This window comes from Styela clava, chromosome 1 (assembly GCF_964204865.1).
Source record: "Styela clava chromosome 1, kaStyClav1.hap1.2, whole genome shotgun sequence".
In the NCBI taxonomy this organism is placed as follows: domain Eukaryota; kingdom Metazoa; phylum Chordata; class Ascidiacea; order Stolidobranchia; family Styelidae; genus Styela; species Styela clava.
In genome coordinates this window covers 13,741,175-13,764,503 of record NC_135250.1, presented here as the reverse complement: position 1 = coordinate 13,764,503, position 23,329 = coordinate 13,741,175, and the positions used below count along the sequence as shown (strand labels likewise).

At 30.7% G+C, this 23,329-nt stretch overlaps 1 protein-coding gene across 4 annotated transcripts; it reads right to left on the bottom strand.

The window, feature by feature from the left end:
• Nucleotides 1-150: 150 nt before the first annotated feature.
• Nucleotides 151-23,329, bottom strand: LOC120338191 (ATP-dependent 6-phosphofructokinase, muscle type-like). 4 transcript variants are annotated; one of them, XM_039406146.2, is made up of 21 exons: nt 23,088-23,329; nt 22,227-22,300; nt 21,502-21,579; nt 18,831-18,942; nt 18,053-18,186; nt 16,477-16,611; nt 15,419-15,547; nt 14,940-15,081; nt 14,098-14,270; nt 13,114-13,178; nt 12,489-12,567; nt 10,617-10,652; nt 9,003-9,149; nt 8,388-8,458; nt 7,375-7,465; nt 5,100-5,252; nt 3,879-4,043; nt 3,605-3,778; nt 2,936-3,038; nt 1,759-1,864; nt 151-1,262 (listed from the first exon to the last, which is right to left on the bottom strand). In XM_039406146.2, the coding sequence occupies exons 1-21, from the start codon at nt 23,218-23,220 to the stop codon at nt 1,094-1,096; spliced, it is 2,469 nt and encodes an 822-aa protein (XP_039262080.2). In that variant the 5' UTR covers nt 23,221-23,329; the 3' UTR covers nt 151-1,093. The 4 variants fall into 4 exon arrangements, with proteins under 4 accessions (XP_039262080.2, XP_039262071.2, XP_039262095.2 ...); XM_039406137.2 differs by lacking the exon at nt 5,100-5,252 and adding an exon at nt 6,440-6,592 and having other exon boundaries at nt 23,088-23,327; XM_039406161.2 differs by lacking the exon at nt 10,617-10,652 and having other exon boundaries at nt 23,088-23,327.

Genomic DNA, 23,329 nt, shown 5'->3' with positions numbered 1-23,329 from the left:
TGGGCCGTACAAAAATTTATAATTGTTTGTTGGAGTAATAAACAAAGAATATGCCAATCCTCTCACATGTAGCAATGCTTCTTATGTTATCAAATTTACGCACCCCAGTTTATCAGAAAAACTCTGGACTACATATACAAAACAAAATGATGACAGTTCACAAATTGTTTTTATTGAATGAATTAACATATTCACACTTTGTAAAGCTAAACAAGAGGAAAAATGCAATGCAACATGCAATAATAAACGCTTTTTGTTGAAACCCATCGAACTAAATTCCATGTACTGCAAAAAGCTATCAAGGCAACATTAACATCAACAATTGAGCCATCTTTGGCTTCTTTCTCCTTTGACATAAATATGAAAAATCATAGCCATCATGTAAATAAGGAATCTTAAAATACAGCTCTGCTTAAGTACTGTGGTTAATGTAAAAAATATATATCAAGTTTGTTTTCATTAATATTATTTGAAGAATATTGTGCAATTACAGAAGTTTTGTTTTAACAATTAATACATAAGATATTTAATAATAACTGAAATGAAATATCATGAAGCAGATATACCATGCTGAAAACTTGAATATAGCAATATCATGGAAACGTAAATATAAAATATATTTGAGTTCAAGCTAGCAGGGACAGAGAAAGAACGCAGAACTTTATAGAGTTCAATAATTGATGAAAAAAAAGTTTATAATCAGAAAAGTTGAAATAGCTTCAATGTTTCACCAACTTCAAGTAGTGATTTTTTGGAGTTTATCTAAATTTCAACTGTCATATACTACAGTCACGTCATTTTTATATGAGGTGAATATTTGAGTTTAAATATAATCAAATTGTTGGAACTTTTAAAAGCATTGCTTTGGACAGGTTGCATTAGCGCCAAAACCAATTTCTTTGCATGCCATATCAGAGAAGTATTAAACTATAATGATTAAGATCCGGTTCTAAAACACAGTGGTAATATCACAGCAAAATTATAAATAATATACAGGTTTAGTATGAACTTCACACAAAATTCAATAATGAATGGGCCACATCCATATCACAAATGATAGTCTATCACATAGTCAGAGAAAAGGCGTGAGAAATTAAACAACAGTGTCACGGGCATTTATCGTTTCTACTTCAGAGTCGTTTGGCTTGAAAACTTCAGTGCTGGATTCTGCCTGATACAGTGATCTGTCATCCTGATAGTGTGCCATCAAGCGAAGAAGAGGACGTATATTGAGCCACCATTGTGATTTTGGAAGACGTTTTCTGATAAAAATATAAAACATTATTTTCTGAGCACGAATTTTAAAGTAATAATATGTGAATATTTCAAGTTACCAATATAATACGAGCGGTGCTCCCGAAGTATGCGAACCAAGATGGCGGACATCGGATCGTAACATGGGTAACAGGTTAGGCGATAATTTTTTTCCAATTTTCCTTATTTTAGTCCTATTATCAGTTCGAAGACTAGCCAAGAACCTCCCGTAGTATTTATACCTAAAATTATGGCCTAACCCCAACCTAGTACACATATTACATTCCGATGTCCGCCATCTTGGTTCGCATACTTCGGGAGCCCCATACGAGCTGGTGTGAACACCAGCTATGCATCCCGATGTAAATGGAAAGTTCAAAATGACATTCAGACGAGATGATTCGACTAAAGACTTTGAAGTGTCATTCTTGGACACTGTTGTAACAACTTGTCTAGTTTTGTTTACAAAAGGTTGATAAAAGGAAACAAACTTAATATTCTTACTCAAAATCTGTTTCTGCTTTTAATTGCTGGACAGGTTGAAAATACATTTGTCGTTTCTTCATTCCAAGTAAAGTTACAGACTCGTCTGTTCGGCAGTTTACGGTTCCTGTACAAAATTAGTTGAAACATTTGGGAGTTTGCAAGTTATGTGATTGGAACTATGAGACTTTTCATACATTTACTGTTAGCATAGATCAACTGAACTTGCCCAAATTAATTGATTATTGAGTAATAAAATGTTTGACTCGAATAGATAAAAACTTAATTTTGGAAGATAAATATTTTTCAAAATTCAAAACAGGTACCATTACATGTTTAATCAACACTATAATAAACATTATAAAAATATGACTAACATAAGAATTTAATTTTGGAATATACATGTCGGTTTTATGGCCATTAGAAATCTTTGAGAATTGGGATGGAGCGCTTCACACAAAGTACCACACATGTGCTTAAATGATAGATTTGAAATTATTCACAAAAAATTATATGAGGAAGAGCATTGACAAAAGTTTTTAAAAACATATCTCCTTATTGTAGCATAAATCAACATGGAAAACAGTTTCAATGCTACATGCATAAAATGGTAGAAGTTCAATAGTAATTGAAAAGAATACAATCCACCCTCTGAACCAGGGTACAAAATGGGATAATCTACTATTCTGAATACATTCTTAAACTATATTTTTTGAATGTGGAATATCAAGCCAATTATTCTCAATAAAGTCATGTTCAGCAAAGAACACATGTAAGTCAATGCATATTTGATGAGAATAAATTTCGAAATGCAGGAAAGTCAAGATGAACAATGATTTGATTAGTTTTATATTATTTACAGTTTCTAGAAATTAATTGAATCTTTTTGGCCATACTGCAAGACTTCAATCGCTCACCCTGATAAATTTTCAAATGAAACTATTCTGAATTATTTCTGATTTCAAGTGTTTAAAATATCAATCTTGATTGATTTGTCAGTACATCATTATATGGAAATTTTGATATATTGGAGAAAACATTACTTATTTGGCAAAAAAGTCTATTAATTTAAATTATCATTTAGAAACCAAATATTACACTTATATCATATTCTATTAAACACACATTAAAATTTTTCTATCAAACAAAAATAGATAAATGAAAATAACTAAACAAAAACATTATTGTTTGACTTTACCATCTTCTTTTAAGTTGTTTTGTATCTGTTGAGTAATCCAGAAAGCAGCTTTTGCAGCATTTTTTGTTGCATAATTTCTATCGAAAGGTGAAGGCACTCCACCCTGTGTATCAAAAGTTAACAAAGTGGTAGCAGAATTGTAAGTATAAATTTCATCATTAAATATGTTTCATTCAATATCATTGTTTTTTTCTATCCCATAAAAATAAGAATATTTTTAGCAGAGGATTTCAGTGAGATAGCACAATCCCTTGCAGATAATCAAACCATTCAGAACTGGGGTGTGCGACATTTTTTGTCGGTGGACCACATAACCAACTTCAGACATCTAGCTGGACAACACAAAAATTCTAGTTACCGTAGCCATGTATACAACGAATTAAAAAAATTGTCACAATGCAAGATTCAACGTAGCGACAACAGTAAGAAAACATTATGTATTTCTATCCATATGAGCGCCTTTTTAAACATAAACTGTCAAATCAGGATTTTAGCTGTTGACAAGAGCCACACTAAATGGGTTGGCGGGCCAGGTTTTGGCCCACAGTGCAAAATTGATAGTGCATCACAAGTATACCACAGTTAAGATGAGAAATTCTTAAATTGCTAACCAAAAAATTAGAATAGAATAATGAAATTCAGTTTGGTGGAAAAAGATAGAAAATGAACCTGTTGCATATGACCAAGTACATTAGCTCTGCAATCAAAAACTCCTTTTCCTTCCTCTGCATATAAACGGTAAATAAAATCTGTGGTGAAATGTTCACTAGCTTTCTCATTTCTCAAAACAAGGCCACGTTGGGTTTTTCCCTTCATTTTTGACCGTAAATGAGTAATGTTTTTCTGGAAAAGAAAGTAAAAATAAGAGCAAACTAATAAATAAGTACAAAATAGTCTCGCGAAATTTAATTAATTATGTATTTATTTATTTTCTATTTCTCACTTGTAAATCTCTTATTGTGAATAATTCCTCATTAATATAGGCAGCATCTGCTCCAGCTGCCAAACCAGCCATGGTTGCCAGATATCCACAATATCCTCCCATTGTTTCCACAAGAAAGGTTCGTCTCTTTGTTCCACTTGCAGACATTTTTATTCTATCGCAAGTCTACGATTGAATTTTAAATAAATTTTGAATATTGAAGCGGCATTGTGGTAGAAAAATGTAAAATAGGAAATGAAAAAAAAATTTCGAAAACATTTTCAAATCTGATTAGTTATTTTGATTAAAAGATTGAATTTCATATCGTAATTAAAAGAATTATTATGAATTTAAAATATTAATAAAAAAATCAAATTGCTATAAGCAACATTCATACTTAACAAAACATACTGAGCAAGCAAAACCTCTTTAGGTGCATTGATTGATAGTAAGAATTCTTCAAGTAATGCTTTTTCAATACCAAATTAGTCTTATCTTTTAGGGCAAAATAACTTTTGCATTATGAGTTGCAAATAGATAAGCATCAATTACTGTTAAGCATCATAAATTATGCGACTCTTTCATTAAATTTAATAATAACAAGCAAGATGCAATATCAAGGCGAATCCAGCATGAATCAGCACACCAACAGCGTTTCACTCAGAAATAGAAAACTATGAAGAAACAGGAGAAATATAAAAAAAGTAGACGCTACATAAAATAAATAAGAAACAAGCAACTGTATTGCAATTGTGCAATACCAATGAATCGATGCGAGATACCCACAGTATAGTCCTATTCAGCTGAACCAAGTGATATTTACGTCCACGTTCCAGCAACATGACTCTTGAATTTACAATTTGAAGGACAACAATATATACCGGTAGTTTAAATAATTCACAATGATATATTCTTATGAATTACACATGCAAGACTTTTGACTATTGGTGATTCATTTATTAGATTTCTCAGGTGAATAATAAAATGAATATAAAAAAGTTTCAATATTAATTCTTTTAAACACCAAAATTATGAACAATTGCCTGACATTAGAATTTGTACAAATAAATTAAAAATGCAAAACAATAAAATTTGAAATTATTTCACATTGTTAAAGGAAAACTTTAATATGACCAAACCAAATGGTGAGAACTCTTCCACATATTAGAATCAGAAGGATAACCATTAAACTTGCTAAGACTGATAACGGGTAGGTTAAAGAGTAAATGTACAGATAGATACCTCACAGACAGTGTTCAGAGTTGTATCAACGCCAATAGATAGTTCAGTGCCAGGAACATTGTTGGATAGAGTAGCCGGAATAACAACATATGGGATGCACAATTCCTGAAACTTGACTCTCATTTCAGCCAATTGCAGACAGCCGTGAAAAGCCTTTGTGCAGAGTATTTTTTATTTAATATACAATATTAAATAAAATGAGTGAGAGACGGGTGGCATACTGTACATGACTGTGATATGAAAGTTATGTCTCAGAAAAGAAGTGATATTAACATTGATGATGTTGTGTTGTGAATGAAGCAAAATGTTGAGCACTTGTATTCCAAAAATGTTATAAGATACCTGTCCTTTTGTAATATACCAGGAAAATGTGATAATAATGGAAAATGTCAACTTATTTATCAGTATTTTTAGTCACTATGGGATAATAATGTCAATATTACAAGTTTTCACATTGAAAGATTTTGTACAATAGCATTTTTCAAAATTGCAAATTAGAATTACTGGATACTAAGTAAGACTATTATATATAATGTTGATTGATATTCATATTAAAAATATATTCTGTGGCTTATTAAAGTAATGTATGACAATAATACTTCTCGTTTATTTATTTCTTGTATTTATATTCATGAATTGTCAAGCATTTTAGCTGCAGTTCTGAAGCTGTATATGGGCAACCCAAACACATTAGGTGAGTTAGTTTTTCTTCGACTGCAACCTCTGTTATTTGTTCAAAATTTATGCAGAATCAGGATTACAACTTTCATTTTGTACATTGTACTGAATTTTACAATAAAGTGGATGCCATGCATCATTATCATTTGGCAAGCCAGCTAGCTCCCAGTTCCCTGGATTCTCCTATTTGTTGTTATCATCAGTATTAGAAGAAATTATCTTGCTATATGCACATTTTGTCAGAGGATTAAAGAAAGAAAAAGGTGAAAAACAAATTGAAAGCTTCTACCACCAAACAAAACAAACAATTGCTGCACATAAATCACATTAGCGCGTGAATTCACTAAAATACGCTTTTGCAATCACAGATGCACATTGAAGTTGCAATACCAGGAAATAGCAATTCATCCATTCACAAGACAAAATTTTTATTCCGCATGCGTGGACATCACATAGGTTAAAAATATCATCAAGTTATATTTAAACAAAATAAATGAGTTTTAAAGAAGAAAAAAGCAATTTTATATTGCAAGCAATAATATTTTTAAAAAGATCATTTTTAAACAACATAAATCAGATTAGATGGATTTCTACTTTTCAAGCATTTAAAATTTTGTTTAAAAACAATTTGATGACATTTTGAGTAGATATGCAATGAGCACCTGAACAATCGTATTCAGGCAAGTGTCGCTGCCTATACACAAATCTGTTCCAGGGCAGTTGTTTGAGATGGTGCAAGGAATCGTAACACATGGAATACAGAATTCTGGATATTTTTCACGATACTCCTTGATTTCCAAAAGGCTCTGCCAAGCCTGGTTGAGGTTTTATAAATAGTTAGTTGGATGGTAGACTCGACATATCTCTTACTTAATTTACAGACATTGGTTCAAATAAGGTTAGCTGATCAATATCATAATTCAATCCTTTATTAAGCCTAAATTGTCTACTATTGATGGCAACATTGATTGAAACAGTGGGTTGACATTATTGATATTAACTTTCATGAGTTCCATATTATGTAAAGGAGCGTATTATTCATGCCATAATTTTGATATCATGAGGTATATAAGAAATGGTGATAATAGATTGATACAAATGATAACAGATGGAAAAAAAGAAAAGAGAATGTTATGTTCAAATATTCATGTTAAGATATGTGACTTAATGAAATGAATGTGTGAATTGTGTATTTGTTTAATTATGTCAAATGAAATTGGATAATAGAATAACATAAAAAAAATTATAACTAGTTAATTCTGAGAAAAATAACAGCTTGATTTGACTCATGTAGTATGAAATTTTCAATATGTGGTAACAACTGTACAAATAGCCTTACGGAAAGATTTACAGTCATTTTATAAACACAGAAACAAATCTGCAAAATGATATCTCTTTAGAGCTAGGGCATGGAGATAGATAATAACATTTTTACATAAATTTCACAACCTTATTTTTTTAACACATAACATTATCCTCAATAAGTAAGTTTTACAGTTTTCCACCTTCCAAATAGTTTTTCACGATTTCATACTGAGAAGTTCATTTCAACTCGACTTATCTTACATTATCACAATAAAAATAAAAAAAGATCTACCTCAAAGCCTCCAATGCAAATGATACCACTGATTGCGTGTTTTGCCATTTGTTTTGTAATTTCATCCATGTTGCATTGACTGGGTAGAGTTCTGTTTGAAAATCAAATCCTATTAGTCATCAGTTATTTTAGGACAAAGACTTTGTTGAAGAATCTTGCTGCACTTTAACATAATATATTTACCATACTTGGAGACATTATTGAAATATACCGGTATTCAATTTATATTAGTGTGAAGCAAGCAAGCATTTGAAAGAAATTAGAACAGTCATATGTAATATGTTTCCTTGCAATTTATCAACATGATAGATTAATAGATAGGTATGATGGATAAATTGACTCCCGAAACACAAACCACTAGCAAGAAAACTGTAAGTCTGATGATTTTTATATGGCTGATGAGAATGAATCCTTTTTTATTTGTTTGCTATCACACATCAACTATGTCGCAGAATTAAACCTATTGAAAGTGATTATGTACATAAAGTCTTATTAATGAACTCAAGTTGAAATTCATGTTTCTGTAGTAGGTAATCCATGACCCATATCTTGAAGAAGTTACAATAGGTTGAGGTTTATTATAACTACCGTGAGAAAATTCATTCCTGATCAGGTTATCGCTTGTGTAAATCTCCGTTTGAAACCAATAGTCACAATTTAAGATCAAGTTGATAAAAAATTGGCATATTATCCTGAATATTGGACAAATAACAATTTATATATAAACCGATACCAGTACATGTATTTGTTACACAAGGATACATCATATGTACAGTAAATATGAGGCAATGATACTTTTACTGCTCACATATTAGAAAGCTTTGATTTGTCTAATTTTCTATTGATCAAAACACATTGATATAATTTTATCAAATTTGACGATTTTTTTAGCACTACATGTTTTATTGCAAAGATTACTTGTACGCTGGTAATATGGAACATAGGTATTGCATGTCATAAAACTGTAACATCACAAACTCATTTATAAATGCAATATTAATTGATCAACACACCTCTTTGTGCCAAGGTTTGAACCACCCTCTCCAACCCAGTTTGCAACTTTACGCCAAGTACATTTTTCAATCTAAAAATATAATTCATATCAAAATATACCACGAAACGACCAAAAAAGATTCATGACTATTATGAAGAAGAGACAAGATTATTGTATTAAAGTTTTGAAATTCTTCAACATGGGTTATGATTTTGGATGGGTTGAAAAAGTAAAGAAATCTAATATTCTTACTTGAACTTTAAAACTTTGATTGTTCAAGAATATTAAAATTGCAAAATCATGACCCATACATGCATAGTTTTACAGGATAATACCAGTAAATGAATAATTAAATTACCAGGTAAAGTAAATTACTTTGAACATCGTAAACGTGAGACTAAAATTGTACATAAAACCATGCATTATGTTCGTACAAGTTGAAAAAAGGGTAATGAAAACTGCCTCAAAAACCTAAATTTGTTGAAATATAATTATTCTGAATATTTCAACATAAATATCTAAGACCTTAGTATGCAGTTAATCAAGATGGCGTTCTATTGGCGAAGAGACTTATAATTCAGCGGGGAATGCACTCCTTGTGGGATTGCATGCAAAAAATGTATTTATATCTTACCATTCCTTTCTCCAGGCCTTCAAATCCATTATGAATAACTAGGGCCGAATATCCTGAAAAGAGGCAAGTTCGAACTGCTGATCTTACAGCAGCATTCATTCCTGCAGCAGGTGCTCCAACATTCATTATGGCAATGCTGAATGGCTTCTGTCATGCAAAAGAATCAACAAACTTCAATTTGAGATTTGAATGTACCTTATCAGTCAGGCATTTATATTTTTCATATTTAAACTAAAATGAATCAAATTTAACAAATATTCCCAAATATATTTTGGAAAAGAACTATTAAATAGGTATTGAAAACAATTTTGACTGTTTTCAACAAACAATTATAACAACTCTCAAATATAAAAGAGCTTTGGATTTAACCAGGTTGTAGTAATTAACATATTGGAGTTGTTTTGTTCAAGACTAATAATATTCAAGGAAATTTCATTTAGCTCGAGGCAGATTAAAATCATGTGATAATAAAGAAAACCCAACATTTTTTGAGTGAAGTATGTATTCACAGCTCATGCTTGATTTGTTAAACTTAATAGTATATTGTTTTTAAATCATGCATGCGAAGTTCTCGTCGATTTTGGAAAATGGTAAACAACTTTTTTATTTTCCACATGAATTTCATAACAACAAACAAATGATGTTGATTTATCAACTTTCAACATTGAACACTTTATAAACTATTTAGAAACATCTTCTACAATTTCATGAAATGACATGTAATGTAGAGAGCAATGAATTGGAATGAAATGTGAAAGAAACCAAGGCAGCAGCAATGGCTAATAAAAAAAAACGGAAAAAGGTGACTGGAAGCATCTAGCGCTCAGCAACAGCCTAAACCTAAAAAAAAATGGAGAAGACAAAAAATATGATGAATTATTGTGAAGCACATGTAAAATGATATACAATTTGTATTCCACTTGAACATAATAAGTCAAATATTTCATGTCAAATGCCTATGAAATAATATTAGTTTGTGGATAACTTTGTGCCAAATAGGTAAATACTGTGATTGGAAGAGGGTTAAGATATATGGGTACCTGGAATAGGATTCAAAAATTCAACTTTATTACTAATCAATATAGCTAGAATGATGTCACTTGGCACAACATCAAAGTTTCATTTTTATGCAATGTTCATAACATGAAAAATATGAAGATTGTCACCACAAGAAAATTATTGACCATGTAAAAACAGAAACATGAAGCTAAAAGCACACAATATTGAAGAGCTAGATTCTATTTAAAAGCCAAAAGCTTAAAATATTGATACTACACAAGACTAAGAGCAAGCGCAAATTCAACTAGAGCCTATATACGATAGGATAAAATTTACATATTTATCCCGGGGGAGAAGAAAGTCGATAAGACGGCTTAATAGTGAACCACGTTATTAAGATATAAAATTATTATTCTGTTCGATTGCACAGATATTTTATTCATGGCTTTTTATATTTAATTTAGACATGTAAATGTGTGATAAAAAATTAGCAGGATTATCATTTCTTGAAATGATTAGCAGCATTGACAAGATTGTTTTTGTATTGCTGCTTCACAATGCAGATTAAAGCTCAAAGACAATCGCGCATGCATTCCACTCTTGAGGCAAACTCACCAATTCGCATTCAACATCTTCACCTTCACTAGTCAACTGGATAGAAGATGCGGTTCATGATAAAATGCAATAATGATCACAATATGAAACAATGAGCATGCCTAACTGAGATGGAAAACATCACACAAGTCATGAGCATCTCGTGACATTTAGTCTCTCAATATGCATATGTCTTTCAAGAAGTTAACAGAATCAGGCAGTTTTGGTACAAAAAAATTATTGCAATCCTTCAATTTTAAAATTTGTTATGAGATAATATATGAAAATCTTTCAAAGTTTTCTGGAACTATTAAACTATTCTGATTTCCATTTGGTGATCATTTATTACAAAAGTACTATGATGGTTCATGAAATTATTATCAGATATACAAGGTGTTCATGAAGCCCCTTTACAATTTCAATTTTGATATGAAGTCAGTTTTCAATATTCCAAATTCCCTCTGCAATTTTAAAATTTGAGACTTAATGGATATTGTGCGTTTTGACAAAAAAACACAACAAACCCTTACAGAACTAGCCAATAGGCATTTTATTACTTTAAAATGTATCATCAATATGTCTCTATGTAATCCTGTTTATGTAATTAATGAAATGATAATATAGTTGTGTTGTGTTCATGCAATACTTGAGATCATGAATTCAAATGAGTGATAGAAACTCATCTAAGTATTATAAACTATACTTCTATGATTGAAAGTCTACGTTCGTTGCTCAATAATTGCCTCATCCATTCAGAACCCGTTGTCTTCAAGTGTAAAAAAGTTTTAATTGGATTAAAAATAGAATATGAAGAAATTGGTACTGTAGCCAGGGAAGAGAGGAGGGGGGACACTATCATTCAGGCCGTGGACATTTTTATATCGGTTCCACAAATGTGTACATCTTGTGTCAAATTGACATCCGATATTTTTTTCTTACAGAACTTTACGTCTAGTGATGAAAAAACAACAATCTTTTGTTTTTGGAGCTCTGCGACAGATAAATATGTTATTTCAATCATTTAATGTTATATAACACCATTATCGAATGCTTATGTTGAATGCAATTATTATGACGATTTAGAGACTATTACCATTTACCAACCATGGATTGTATATCATACGCAATGAAATGTCAGCAATTTTAAAATAAATTGCACTCACAGCAATTGTTTTGTAAGCCAGTACAAGGTAAATTGCAAGCAGTGGTACGGGAATTTTTACAACCCCCTTATTGAAAGACCTGGCTGCGCCCCCGGAGAAATATACGAAATCGATTTTGAAAAGAAGATGAAATATTATTTTGTGGTTAAATTTAATATATTAAACTTCGGTACATATTTTTAATGAGGCATAATTATAAAATCATATTCTTTGTAATTTTACTCTCATTTCATGTAAGTTAACAATGGAGATACTCAATCAATCATTTAGTACTTTTACATACGAATGAGAATAAATCACTGCATATTTAAAATGGTTGAAAAATACAATGTTTAACTTTACTTGTGATACAATTTAGCTGAATTACTCAGTAAGAACCATACTACATAATGATACAAATTTTGTTGAAGTGGAGAGTTGGGTAAAACCCTAGAAGCCAATTACAAAAAATAGCATAATGTTGATATAACTGCTATTTAATATTACGAGAACTCATAGGTTGACAATAAAAAGTTCAGATAGAATAATCTCTGGTATTCAATCCCATATTTTATCTGAAACACATTTCACATTCGAGGGGATAACCATAAAACAAATACTAAAAACCATACATGCTCATATAACATTCCAAATTTGTCATTTATAAACAAGTAGAAATACAACATATTACAACAGACCAACCTTTACATGGTAAAAATTCATAGACTATTTAAAATAAAAATGTTAATACCTCTGCAACACAACCCTCATCAGTACTTCTAGTGACTGCCCCAAGCTTCTTGTAAATGTTCAAATTTCCCAAGAACGTTCTAAAATATACATGGCACATTATTATCTATATCTTTCTTCAATTAATGAAAAAGAACATATTTTTGTTATTTACCTGATATAAGATGTTCATACAAGATAATACACAATATGACAGGATTTACATATTTATCCTGGGGGAAAGGAAAGCCGGTAATACGGCTTAACCATATGTGAACCACAGCCTCTCTAGTCCTGTTACCAGTTTATGTCGAGTATGTGATTAGTTAGCCAGGTATTGTTTTCAGATGCATGGACTTGATAGTAAAGGAAGCCGTAACCGACCCCGACAGCGAGGAGTCCAGCAATCCTCTCGCACATCATTTACCCCGAATGAGATTCAAACCTGCGAACCCACACAGGGTAATTGGAGGTGCAGTGGCAAGAGTATTCCTAACGCTTAGCATGATGCACCACAATTTATTTCAGCATTCTTAAACTCCATAAACTTTATTTAAATGAACTCCATATAATCCAAAGTTTGTAGAGCAAAAATTTTATTTTTTATTGCATCCATTTTCTATTATATATCATTTCTTTAACAATACCTTCCACGCAGCCTTGCAGCTTCGGCAAAATCCAAATTGCTCATGGCCTTCTGAACTGCTTGTGTCTAAAAAATTGAATATCGAAAAAAAAAAATTTAGGTCTAGTATGATACAAACTGACTGAATTATATATATTTTGAAAGTAAATGATTGAAAGGGATCAAATAAGTGGTATCAAATATTGGTGATTGTTCATTTATAATAAAATAATTGATCAATTTCAGTTCACTACCTGATATGAAATTTTACAGAAGAGAATATTATAAAATACAAATTTTCCAATTTGCACAAAATAGTAATTAAAATCCAGACAGGTCAATACCAAATTCAATTTTGCTGCGCCAAAAGTCTGAAGATTGCCTGTTTTGATTAATAATTCATAAGGTTCTAATATTCATTGGAACAAGTATGAAGTAGCTAAGTGATCAATATTGAACTGAGACTAATAAATAAATTACTTGTTCAAACAGAAACTGGCGTTCATATCCTTATTAAAAATTTTATGAATATATTTGATAAGTTTCACTTATGTATTTACGGTATATTAAATTATTTTTATATAACATTTTATATTCTTAACAGTGACGTGTGACCTCACATTAAAATTTTGAACATCTGGGAATGTGTAAATTCACAACAAAAGGTTACCATAAATTTTGAAAATGTATCAGGATAACCACATTAGAAAATAAATTAGATATCCCAGAGCTTGATGAAAAACGGGTTATTTTCTCCTACAAAATCAACTCATGACCCGCCAGACAAAAAATTCCCATAAAATTTCCAAACACAAATGATATTTCTAGGAATGCAGTATTTGTATCAGAATTTGGTCTATAAGTCTATTAGCTCTCCATCATGTGTCATCAAATGTTTAAAATTTAGATTGTTCAATACAAGTACCATCCCTGTTTTCAGCATTCATTTTGCAAACCAATTTAGGTAGTTAATAGTATTTCTTCTTTATGTTTAAAAAAAACATACTGTTTTAACACATTCCATTAACGGTACACGAACAGCTTGATTTCCATCCAAAGATATAACATGAGCTGGTGTTGATGGAGTTGCTTCCAGCAAAGCAAGAACTGCTTCAGCACCCATTCTTGTTGCTAAAATCCTGTCAAAAGCACTTGGGGCTCCGCCACGTTGAACATGACCTGACAATGTAAAATTAAAATTAAGAAACACATAATAATAAATATGGGAAAACGAAAATCTTAATATTAAAATTAAATATTCGGTATTATGGAACATCCCTATTTTTGAAAAAATTCAGTCATGTAAAATAATAATAGTAGTCAAGCATGTTCAGTGGATCTACTACTATAGGGAAGTTACAAGTTCAAATAGTTTATTATTTAAATTGGGTTATGATTTCATCTACCGTATATCCCAAGGGAAAAAAAGTCAGTATGCTTTTCAACGCTCCAGAAGTGTGTGTACCAATATGGAGGTAACTAATTTTATTCGCTTACTTTACATCAAGGTGTGTAAAGGTCAAGTTGTGTATATCCAATTAACTAACACAGACAGTCCCCGAATTTGAAATAGAACTAAAACGATGGCCCAACCCTAACTTGGTACGTATCGACTTTCATAAAAACTATATCCATGCATCACAGCATATTATAAATAAATTAACAGCAGCATCGAACGCAAGATATATATAGATGAACTAACTACCTGGGTATTTTTACAATATTTAAAGTCTTACAATTGTTTTTCACAAATAAGTCTTTTGACTTAAACCTTTAAACCTTGCGGAATGCGATTTTAATTTGCAAACTACCAAATAAATATATCAAGCTAGAACCGATAAAACTCACCTAAAACTGTTATTCTAGTATCCAGTTGGAGTTTGTTTTTTATGACATTTTTAACCATTTCTGAGGTGATCGGCTCTCCTCGGTTGTTAATAGCACCTTCTGCTACTATGATAACGTTCAAACGATTCCCCCATGATCTGGCCTGAGTTTAAAATTTTAAAGTTCAATTAGATTATTAGTACAGACATTTTACAATATTTGAGCAATATAAAAGTGAAATCTATTTGCCTAACAACAGCGTCATTTTACTTGTTGGATTGCTACTTATATTCTCATTGTTTGACAAATAAAAAACTGTATTTGTCTTTTCCTGTTGTTCAGGTCCAATTTTCATACTTCTACTTTGGGCATAACAACTCTTGATTCTATTTGAGTATAACAGAATTGCACTGATATTTTTTAATAAATACCGGTACATTTAGCAAAAGTAGATTTAGGAAAAAGTTTCAAAAAAAAGTAATACAATATATAGCACATACATTCTCCAGTTTGTTACACATCTTTTCAGGCCAGTCATCACTTGGGGGATTTTCAGGAATAAAAATCCAATCAGCACCACATGCGAGGCCAGTGACGAGAGCAAGGTACCCACAGTGCCGGCCCATAACCTGTGTTAAAAATATAAAAACAATATAGCTGATTTTAATTACAAATCAACAATATGATGTGGATCAAAAAACAATACACGATGGCAAAAAGTAATTGTTTACCATCCAATTTGAGATTTAGGTCAGATATACAATTTTTGAAAGTGACACACTGAAACATAGCACGGTATCCCATCAAAATCATATTAGCTTGGTGTGTTTTTCAAAAAAACTTTGGTGTAACTGTAAACCATCAGTTTTGCCAGTAATCCCAATTTGATTATCAAATCATAGTTTCCCTTAGATATTTACCACTAATCAGTTAGTCATGCAAGAGTACTACTGCTTTAATGGTGAATACCTGACTTGAATGCAAAGATAGACCGGCAAATTACCAATGTAATAATGGCACGATTTACAGGGATGTCCAAAACAAACCAAATATTCGAATACATTCTAAATTTCTTTTCATTCGATATAGGAAATTTTTAAATTTAGGAATAATTTAGAACATTTTTATTTAAAAATTAGGGATCATGAGCCTTCAAAGAAGTAGATTACAATGTACAATATCTCAACTGGTAAGAAATAACACAGAGAAAACAAATCTGATCGCTCTAGATATGATCATGAAGAATATATCAAGAAGATGAAGTGATTAATGTAATTTTCCATATGCCGTCAATTTAGAATTTATTTAATATTTCATATTCAAAAATGTTTTCTCAGAATATATTCAAAGAAATAGTAAAATAATCGGTTTCAGCCATCCCTGGACACAATGAATATTATAAGAGTGAAGAGCCTTTCATGATTCAATATGAAGCAATAAATTTTGAAGTGCAAAATAAGCACTTCACGTTGTATTAAAAGTTCAAATAACGTTCAATTCTGTTTGTCAACCATTCAGTATTTTATTAGCTTGTTTGAAAACATTAATAAAAAGTGACCTCCAGTACAAAAGCACGTTGATGGCTGTGAGCAGTAGTTACAATACAATCAACACATTCAACAATTCTATGCAAAGCAGAATCGGCACCAATTGTCATGTCAGTTCCACAGAAATCATTGTCGATTGATCCGACCTGAATAGTAAAATGTAAAGCAAGTTAGAAGCTGGAAAAGTTTATTAAAAACATTGTTTCATCAAATGTAACCATACAACAAAGATTTGTTGGGTTAATAATGTTATCTTACTATTTTGTTGACTTATTTAGATGGAATTGAAATAAGAGCCATATACATTTTCTCTTGAATCTAAATGAATTGAGAAAACAGTGACACTGAAATTGACTTGGAATAAATTGCACACAAAAAGTGAAGATTATATTGTTACCAATACGTCACATTAGAAGACAGTTAAAGTTATTAACAAAAAAAGACTCAGAAATTATGAAACTTTTGCCAACAAGTTGCAAGTTCAAGTGCAATTACAGAATACTTGTGATTGAACAGAATATAAAGTATCTATTTCTATAGCAACTTTTATATCAGAAGACAGTCAAAGTTATTAACAAAAAAAGACTTAAAAATTATGAAACTTTTTGCCAACAAGTTGTAAGTTCAGGTGCAATTACAGAATACTTGTGATTGAACAGAAGATAAAGTATCTATTTCTATAGCAACAGCACTAATTTTCACTTTATTGTAGATATAATCTAAAACTCACAATACATAACATATATAATTTAACCTCTGCACATGATATTTTTCAAAATGTTCATGATGTAAGAAAAGTCAAAAATCCCAATTCACCATTTATAAACAAAACCAAGTTCGGCCCATTGGCAAAGTGGGCCAAAACAATTTCTCTGTAGTCCATAGTTAGTGACATTCGATTTTGAACTTCTGATAGTGACAAAAATTTGGATGAGTATTCATGGTATTACCGTATATCATAAAATCAAAGGGAAGTTCTCACAATTTGACGTATTTCCGTGCGATGGAAACAATTAGTAGTATGCCTATTAAATTTAATGAGGTATGATTTCTGTTCCTTAGAATAAGCTTCTTAGTTTCTTAGTTTGGCTGACACAAACATATTATTATGCTCGATTTTTTGCTTTTATAAGCTGAAACAATGAGAGGTTAGTAAATTCAAAACAAAGTTATATCCAGTGCTTGGTGACATTGAACAAAATTATAAATTTTATATAACTTGATTCACTATGAATGTGACTATGTAAATCACTGCCATAAAGACCACACAGCTGTATATTATAGACTGATAAAATCTGACCTTCTCAGAATGAATGGCAAGACAAAAATATGCTCATTAAATATGAATGAGATGCTTTTAAGAAATTGGGTTCGCTCAAACGAAGACCTCCTTAAGAATTGCCATTAACAAGTTTTTCGAAAAGATTTATTAAACCAACTCATTGAACGAAATTTTGGAATTTCCTGAACATTTAAAAAATATGTTTTACATTTCAAATCTCAACCTCTGATTTCAAAAACATAAATTTTTATTCACTTTCTGAATTGTAATTATATTGCAACTATAAAAATCATTCATACACTTACCATTCCAACAATATTCAGATAATCATACTTGATCTTTTGTTCTTCACTTATTTTCCCCTCATCAACAAGTTCTTGCAATAAACTCGGCCATTCATTTCGAAATAAATTAGCACCTGTTAGTGATCCATCACCACCTAATTATAAAAAAATTATTAACTTAATTTCAAATGAGCTGTGAAAATCTTCATGACTATTCAACTGAATTTTCAGTTTTACATTTGGTGCTCAATAAAAACCAAAAATAGCATAACACAGCGATTTCCAAACTTTTAATTCGTGCGATGCCATTTATCAGGGAAAACTTTATTTTGTGATCGATAATGTGTACTTCATGCCATTTAAAGTTTGTAAACATGTAGGCCTGAGGAATAAAGGCAAAAGGTTGATAGAACCAAAGGTTCAACAGATAAATAAACTGCAGGTCGCAAAATTGCAGCAAGTAGTATATATCTCTATTGTTACATAACAATGAAGGCAAACACAACATAACAGAAAGTAAACGACATAGAGAGGTAAAATGAATTTATTGATTCCTATAAACAGCATTAAAAATAAGAAACAATAAAACATTTATAATAAATACAATATGTAAAATACTTAATCATATTTTAGTTATGTTGAACAAAATTCTGTTAATTTTCGCGGCACACTAGTGTACCCTTTGGGTACCGCAGACATAACAAATTTACAGCAAAAAAATAAAAAAACAAAAAATAGAAACAACAGTTTGAAATAAAGTCAAATAAAAAGGTAAAAAGCAGTAGATATTCAATATTACCTATAGCACATATATTTGTGATGCCATTGGAAACAAGATTAAACGCTGCCTTCAATCTTCCACTTCTTTCCCGAAATTCAGTACATCTAGCACTTCCTATAACTGTTCCTCCCTGTAAAGGCAGGGATGATACTAATTGTATGACAAATTACACAAGGTTAAATTAAATTTTTTTTTTTCCGGATGGTTGTAAAATTAATATTATTTATCCTAATTTATCATCAAATCTATTTAACTATCATAAAACATCAAATTGTCAAGCTTTATCCCTCAACAGTTGTCTTGTTTCTCAAAGGCCTGGCCGATATGAGGCATTTTACGGGATTGTTTACTATTTTTTAATATTTTTAATACAACAGTTTTATTGAACTAAGATTCAAAGTTTTGAATTTGAATCAAAGAATTTGTTCCACATAATGATGCCAAATGACTATTACTCCTCTAGACATCATTTACATTTAGGTTTGTATATTTCCTTAATAACCCATAATTTGGTACATGTCATGTAATGAGACAAAAGAAAAATCAATATTAAAAGCATCTGGACAGATCTCCAAGGCAACTATATCAACAACAAGAAAGGATTTAAAAATGATTTTTTTATAATTCGAATTTACACTTCACTTTCGACTTATGATAAACTGATTTACATTATTAATTAATACCTCACAGGTTCTTTTAGTATTACGCAATATATTGCACTGTTATTCCTAACAGTTTTTTTACGAACACTTTTGACTAAAAACATGCCAAACCTCTAAAACCAATGTACCAGATAACTACAATCAATACTTGTCATAAAAGAAAGAAGCCAGATGTAGGAAGATAACATGACTTTCAAGTTTCAAGATACTGATGTGATTCCTAATTCATACAATGATGCTTATCCATTGTAGATTCCTCTATACCAGTGGTTCTTAAAGTATGGGTCGCGACCCAAACATGGGTCGCGGAAGGTTTAAAAATGGGTCGCGACAAGGTCGTCAATGCAAGGGCAATCTAAGAGGAGAAGGACGAATTTTCAGCTTTCCCAATGTTTCAATTTAGCTTCTAAACTCTGGTATTTAAAAATAATGAAATAAAAAATTTCATTCACGGAAAGAACTGTCTTGAGCTCATTGTTACATCACAATTCTGATATGCCAGTCACGTGTATTATTTTTATGGTATCGGTAACCATGCACGTCGCTTGTCGTTGAGTTGACCGCGTGGAATGTCGTCTTAGTGGATTAAAATAACCAAAAATGGGTGTCTTTTTGGTAATGAAAATTGTAATAGACGACGCAATGAAAAAGCTCGGTTCTCGACATTAGATTATTCAATATCTAGAGAAAATGTGACCTCATCTCGAGGCACCATTTACCGCGAACGAAGCAGTGCGTGCACATGTGACAAGTAAAAAGTTGTATATTGCGAGAGATACCGAAGGCCAGCTAGGATGTCGTGTTTGCGACGGACAGCGGACGCCTTTTCTGCTACAATTCGCGACAAGGCACTTGTGCGAGCGAGGATATTTGGCACTGACGGTTATCAAAACTAAGATCGCAATCGCTTCGATACCCGTGACAACTTGCGTATTGCGTTAAGTAAAATAGAGCTGTGTATTGAGCATATAATGAAAAAGAAAATTTCAGTTTCATCAATCTCACTGAGTCAATGGACTGTTTCTAATAAATAGTTGTCTGTATTTGAGTCAAACTGTACTAACATTAAAAACACATTTTGCGTTTTTTAGGATTGGGTCGCGAGTATTCATAAAACTCAGATTTGGGTCGCGCTCGAAAAAGTTTAAGAACCACTGCTCTATACCCATTAGAATTTCTGTACATAATCATTAGTAATTGGCAATGATAACGGAAATGTCTACTGAGCGTTAATCCCATATTATCACAGAAATTTATTGTTGAATGTTTTTTGATCGAGTGACAAATAAAATAAATAGAATTTTAATAGAGCAATCCCAGCACAAAATCCAGAATTGGAAATTCAAGCTGATTGAGAATAATATAAAAAAGATTGATATAGTTAAATCTTCTACTATAAGGTCTAACCTATTCTACCAGAATAAATCATATAAATATCAAAACAGTAAACAAAATGCACTTAATGGTGTTTTTGGTATTTAAGGTAAATATTGATTTACCTCAATCTGTAGATAATACATGTTTATATGTTTGTTTTGGGGTAATTTTCAGGATATGATTATAAATAAATATAGGCTACATTTTATGAAATGCTTCACATTAGTAAACAGATCACAGGTGAATACTTTTTAGCTTAGTGCTCAAACTAAACCTATTTTCAAAAAATCAGTACATACCATCTATTTGATATTTGAAAACAAGAAATGACATGTTCAGCAGTAACATGTGATGCAAACTAAGGAACATGAATTAAACTAAATTTTCTGAATGAACAAATATAATTATATCCTATTTAATGAGAAACTGCCTAGATAGCATTTGCTTTGATCAACAGATAATTCAAACACATATCAATAAAACTGATTTATAGCGCAAATAAACAAATCTAACTTAATAATTTACTTTGAAAAATATTATTTAGTTTTATCCTTTTATTTTCTTCAGATATGAAAACCTAATTTATAACATTTACCATTCAATACCAATGCTAGAATTGAAACAATCATACAGTATTACTACCAACATACCAGCTGAATGATTCCAGAAACATCATCCCAATTTGCTCTTACAATATTATCTCCTCCATCAACCATGCCTTGATAACCCTAAAATTAAGAATATTACCATAAATTATAATTAAATTTAGTATTCATTGATAATTAAAAATAATTAAAAATGTTAATATATACAATTGCATTTGAAAAACTTAATATTATCATTAATAACTTAGTAGATGAGTATCCATAAAAAATTAACATTCTGATTGAACTTAATAAACAATATTTTGGTAAGAACTTTTAATCTTAACCATAATCTTTTAAACCTCCACAATTGCATTACCGGTACACAAAAAAAAATTGAGATATGTTGAACAAATACAGTGAATTTCGGATAAATAGCCCACTATCAATATTCAAAATTATGGGATAACGAATGTGGAACAAATTAGGTCTGTTCAATTGCTTCGGTTATAAGATGTGTTTTGAGACAATACACAACATATTAAATCAGAAATAATTAAATAGAAATGTCACAGATGTTTTGCAATGCAGATATTATCTATGGTGAGCAAAATATAATTTTAATTCAAAAATTTATTCATCAAAAAAATTTGACAAATAATCAAAAGATTGTAGTTTGATCATCAAAGTACCTACAATATTAAGATTCCAAGTATAACATTATGACAGTGATTGAAGGTATAAAAAAAGCTCATGAATATATTTCAGAATTTTAATGGCATTGATGTTACCTCTTTTATTAAGTAGGCCTCCGAACCACAGGTAATTGCCATTCTGACAACAGCTCTAACAGCAGCATTCATTCCTAGGAAAAAGACCACAAGTAAAATTATGCAAAATAAAAAATTAAGGAAGATGTGAAAAAAATCTGACTGGTGAGAAAAAATATAAACATTAAAAGCAAAGCAAGTGAGTTTTGTCTAGTCAAATACACTGTGTAACAAAAAAAACAATTTCCTGTTAGTTTTCATATGTACTAAGTGATCAATGTGTGACTACAGAGGGGAACCAATTCCTGAAATTATATTGTACTATAGTAAGAAATTTAAAAATTAATTCACTCATTTGATCAATTTTAGTCGCCAGTTATTTTTTAGTTATTTAAAATGTCTTTCTTCTTTCATCTAATTTCTTCAAGATTTCTTACATGGAATACAAGGAACACATCTCTGGGATATCAAAACTAAAAAAAAGCAGTCTTATACGGTTTGTCTTACCATTTTCCACAAAGAAAAAGAGTTTAGAGGAAACCCTTCTATATTCTCAAAATCAAAATCATTGTCATTTTTCTCAAGTTTTGAATTGTACACAATCGGAAAATAAGCCATGAACAAAAATTGTGTTACACAATAATAAAAGATAACTAAACAAATACACAAATCTGAATAAATGTTGATTTTCCCAAAAAATAAATACATCTTCCATGTTTTTTTAGGTTTTAAAAATTTCAATTTTCTGATTTGTGTTGATTTAGTTTATATACACACAAGAAATTGAATTAATTTTGCTTTTCATTCAAATCAAATATTAAAGTATACATATCCAGTATCAAATAAAGATAATATTAAAAAGGTATTATGCAAAATAGTAACCTTGAGAATCTCCACCACTTGTGAAAACAGCAATTGCTTTTCCTTGTCCAATATCAGTTGTTGAGGAAATACGAGACAAATGTCGATTTTTTATATGGGCATTAGAATCACTTGTCTTTGCTGATGTCGCCATTTCAATTTTTTCGGTATAAATATTATTGGAGTTAAAACTGAAAATTTACTATATTGCAATGAGATTCTTATTAGTTTCTTTTCAAAATAAATCCAAGAATGCTTGTAAT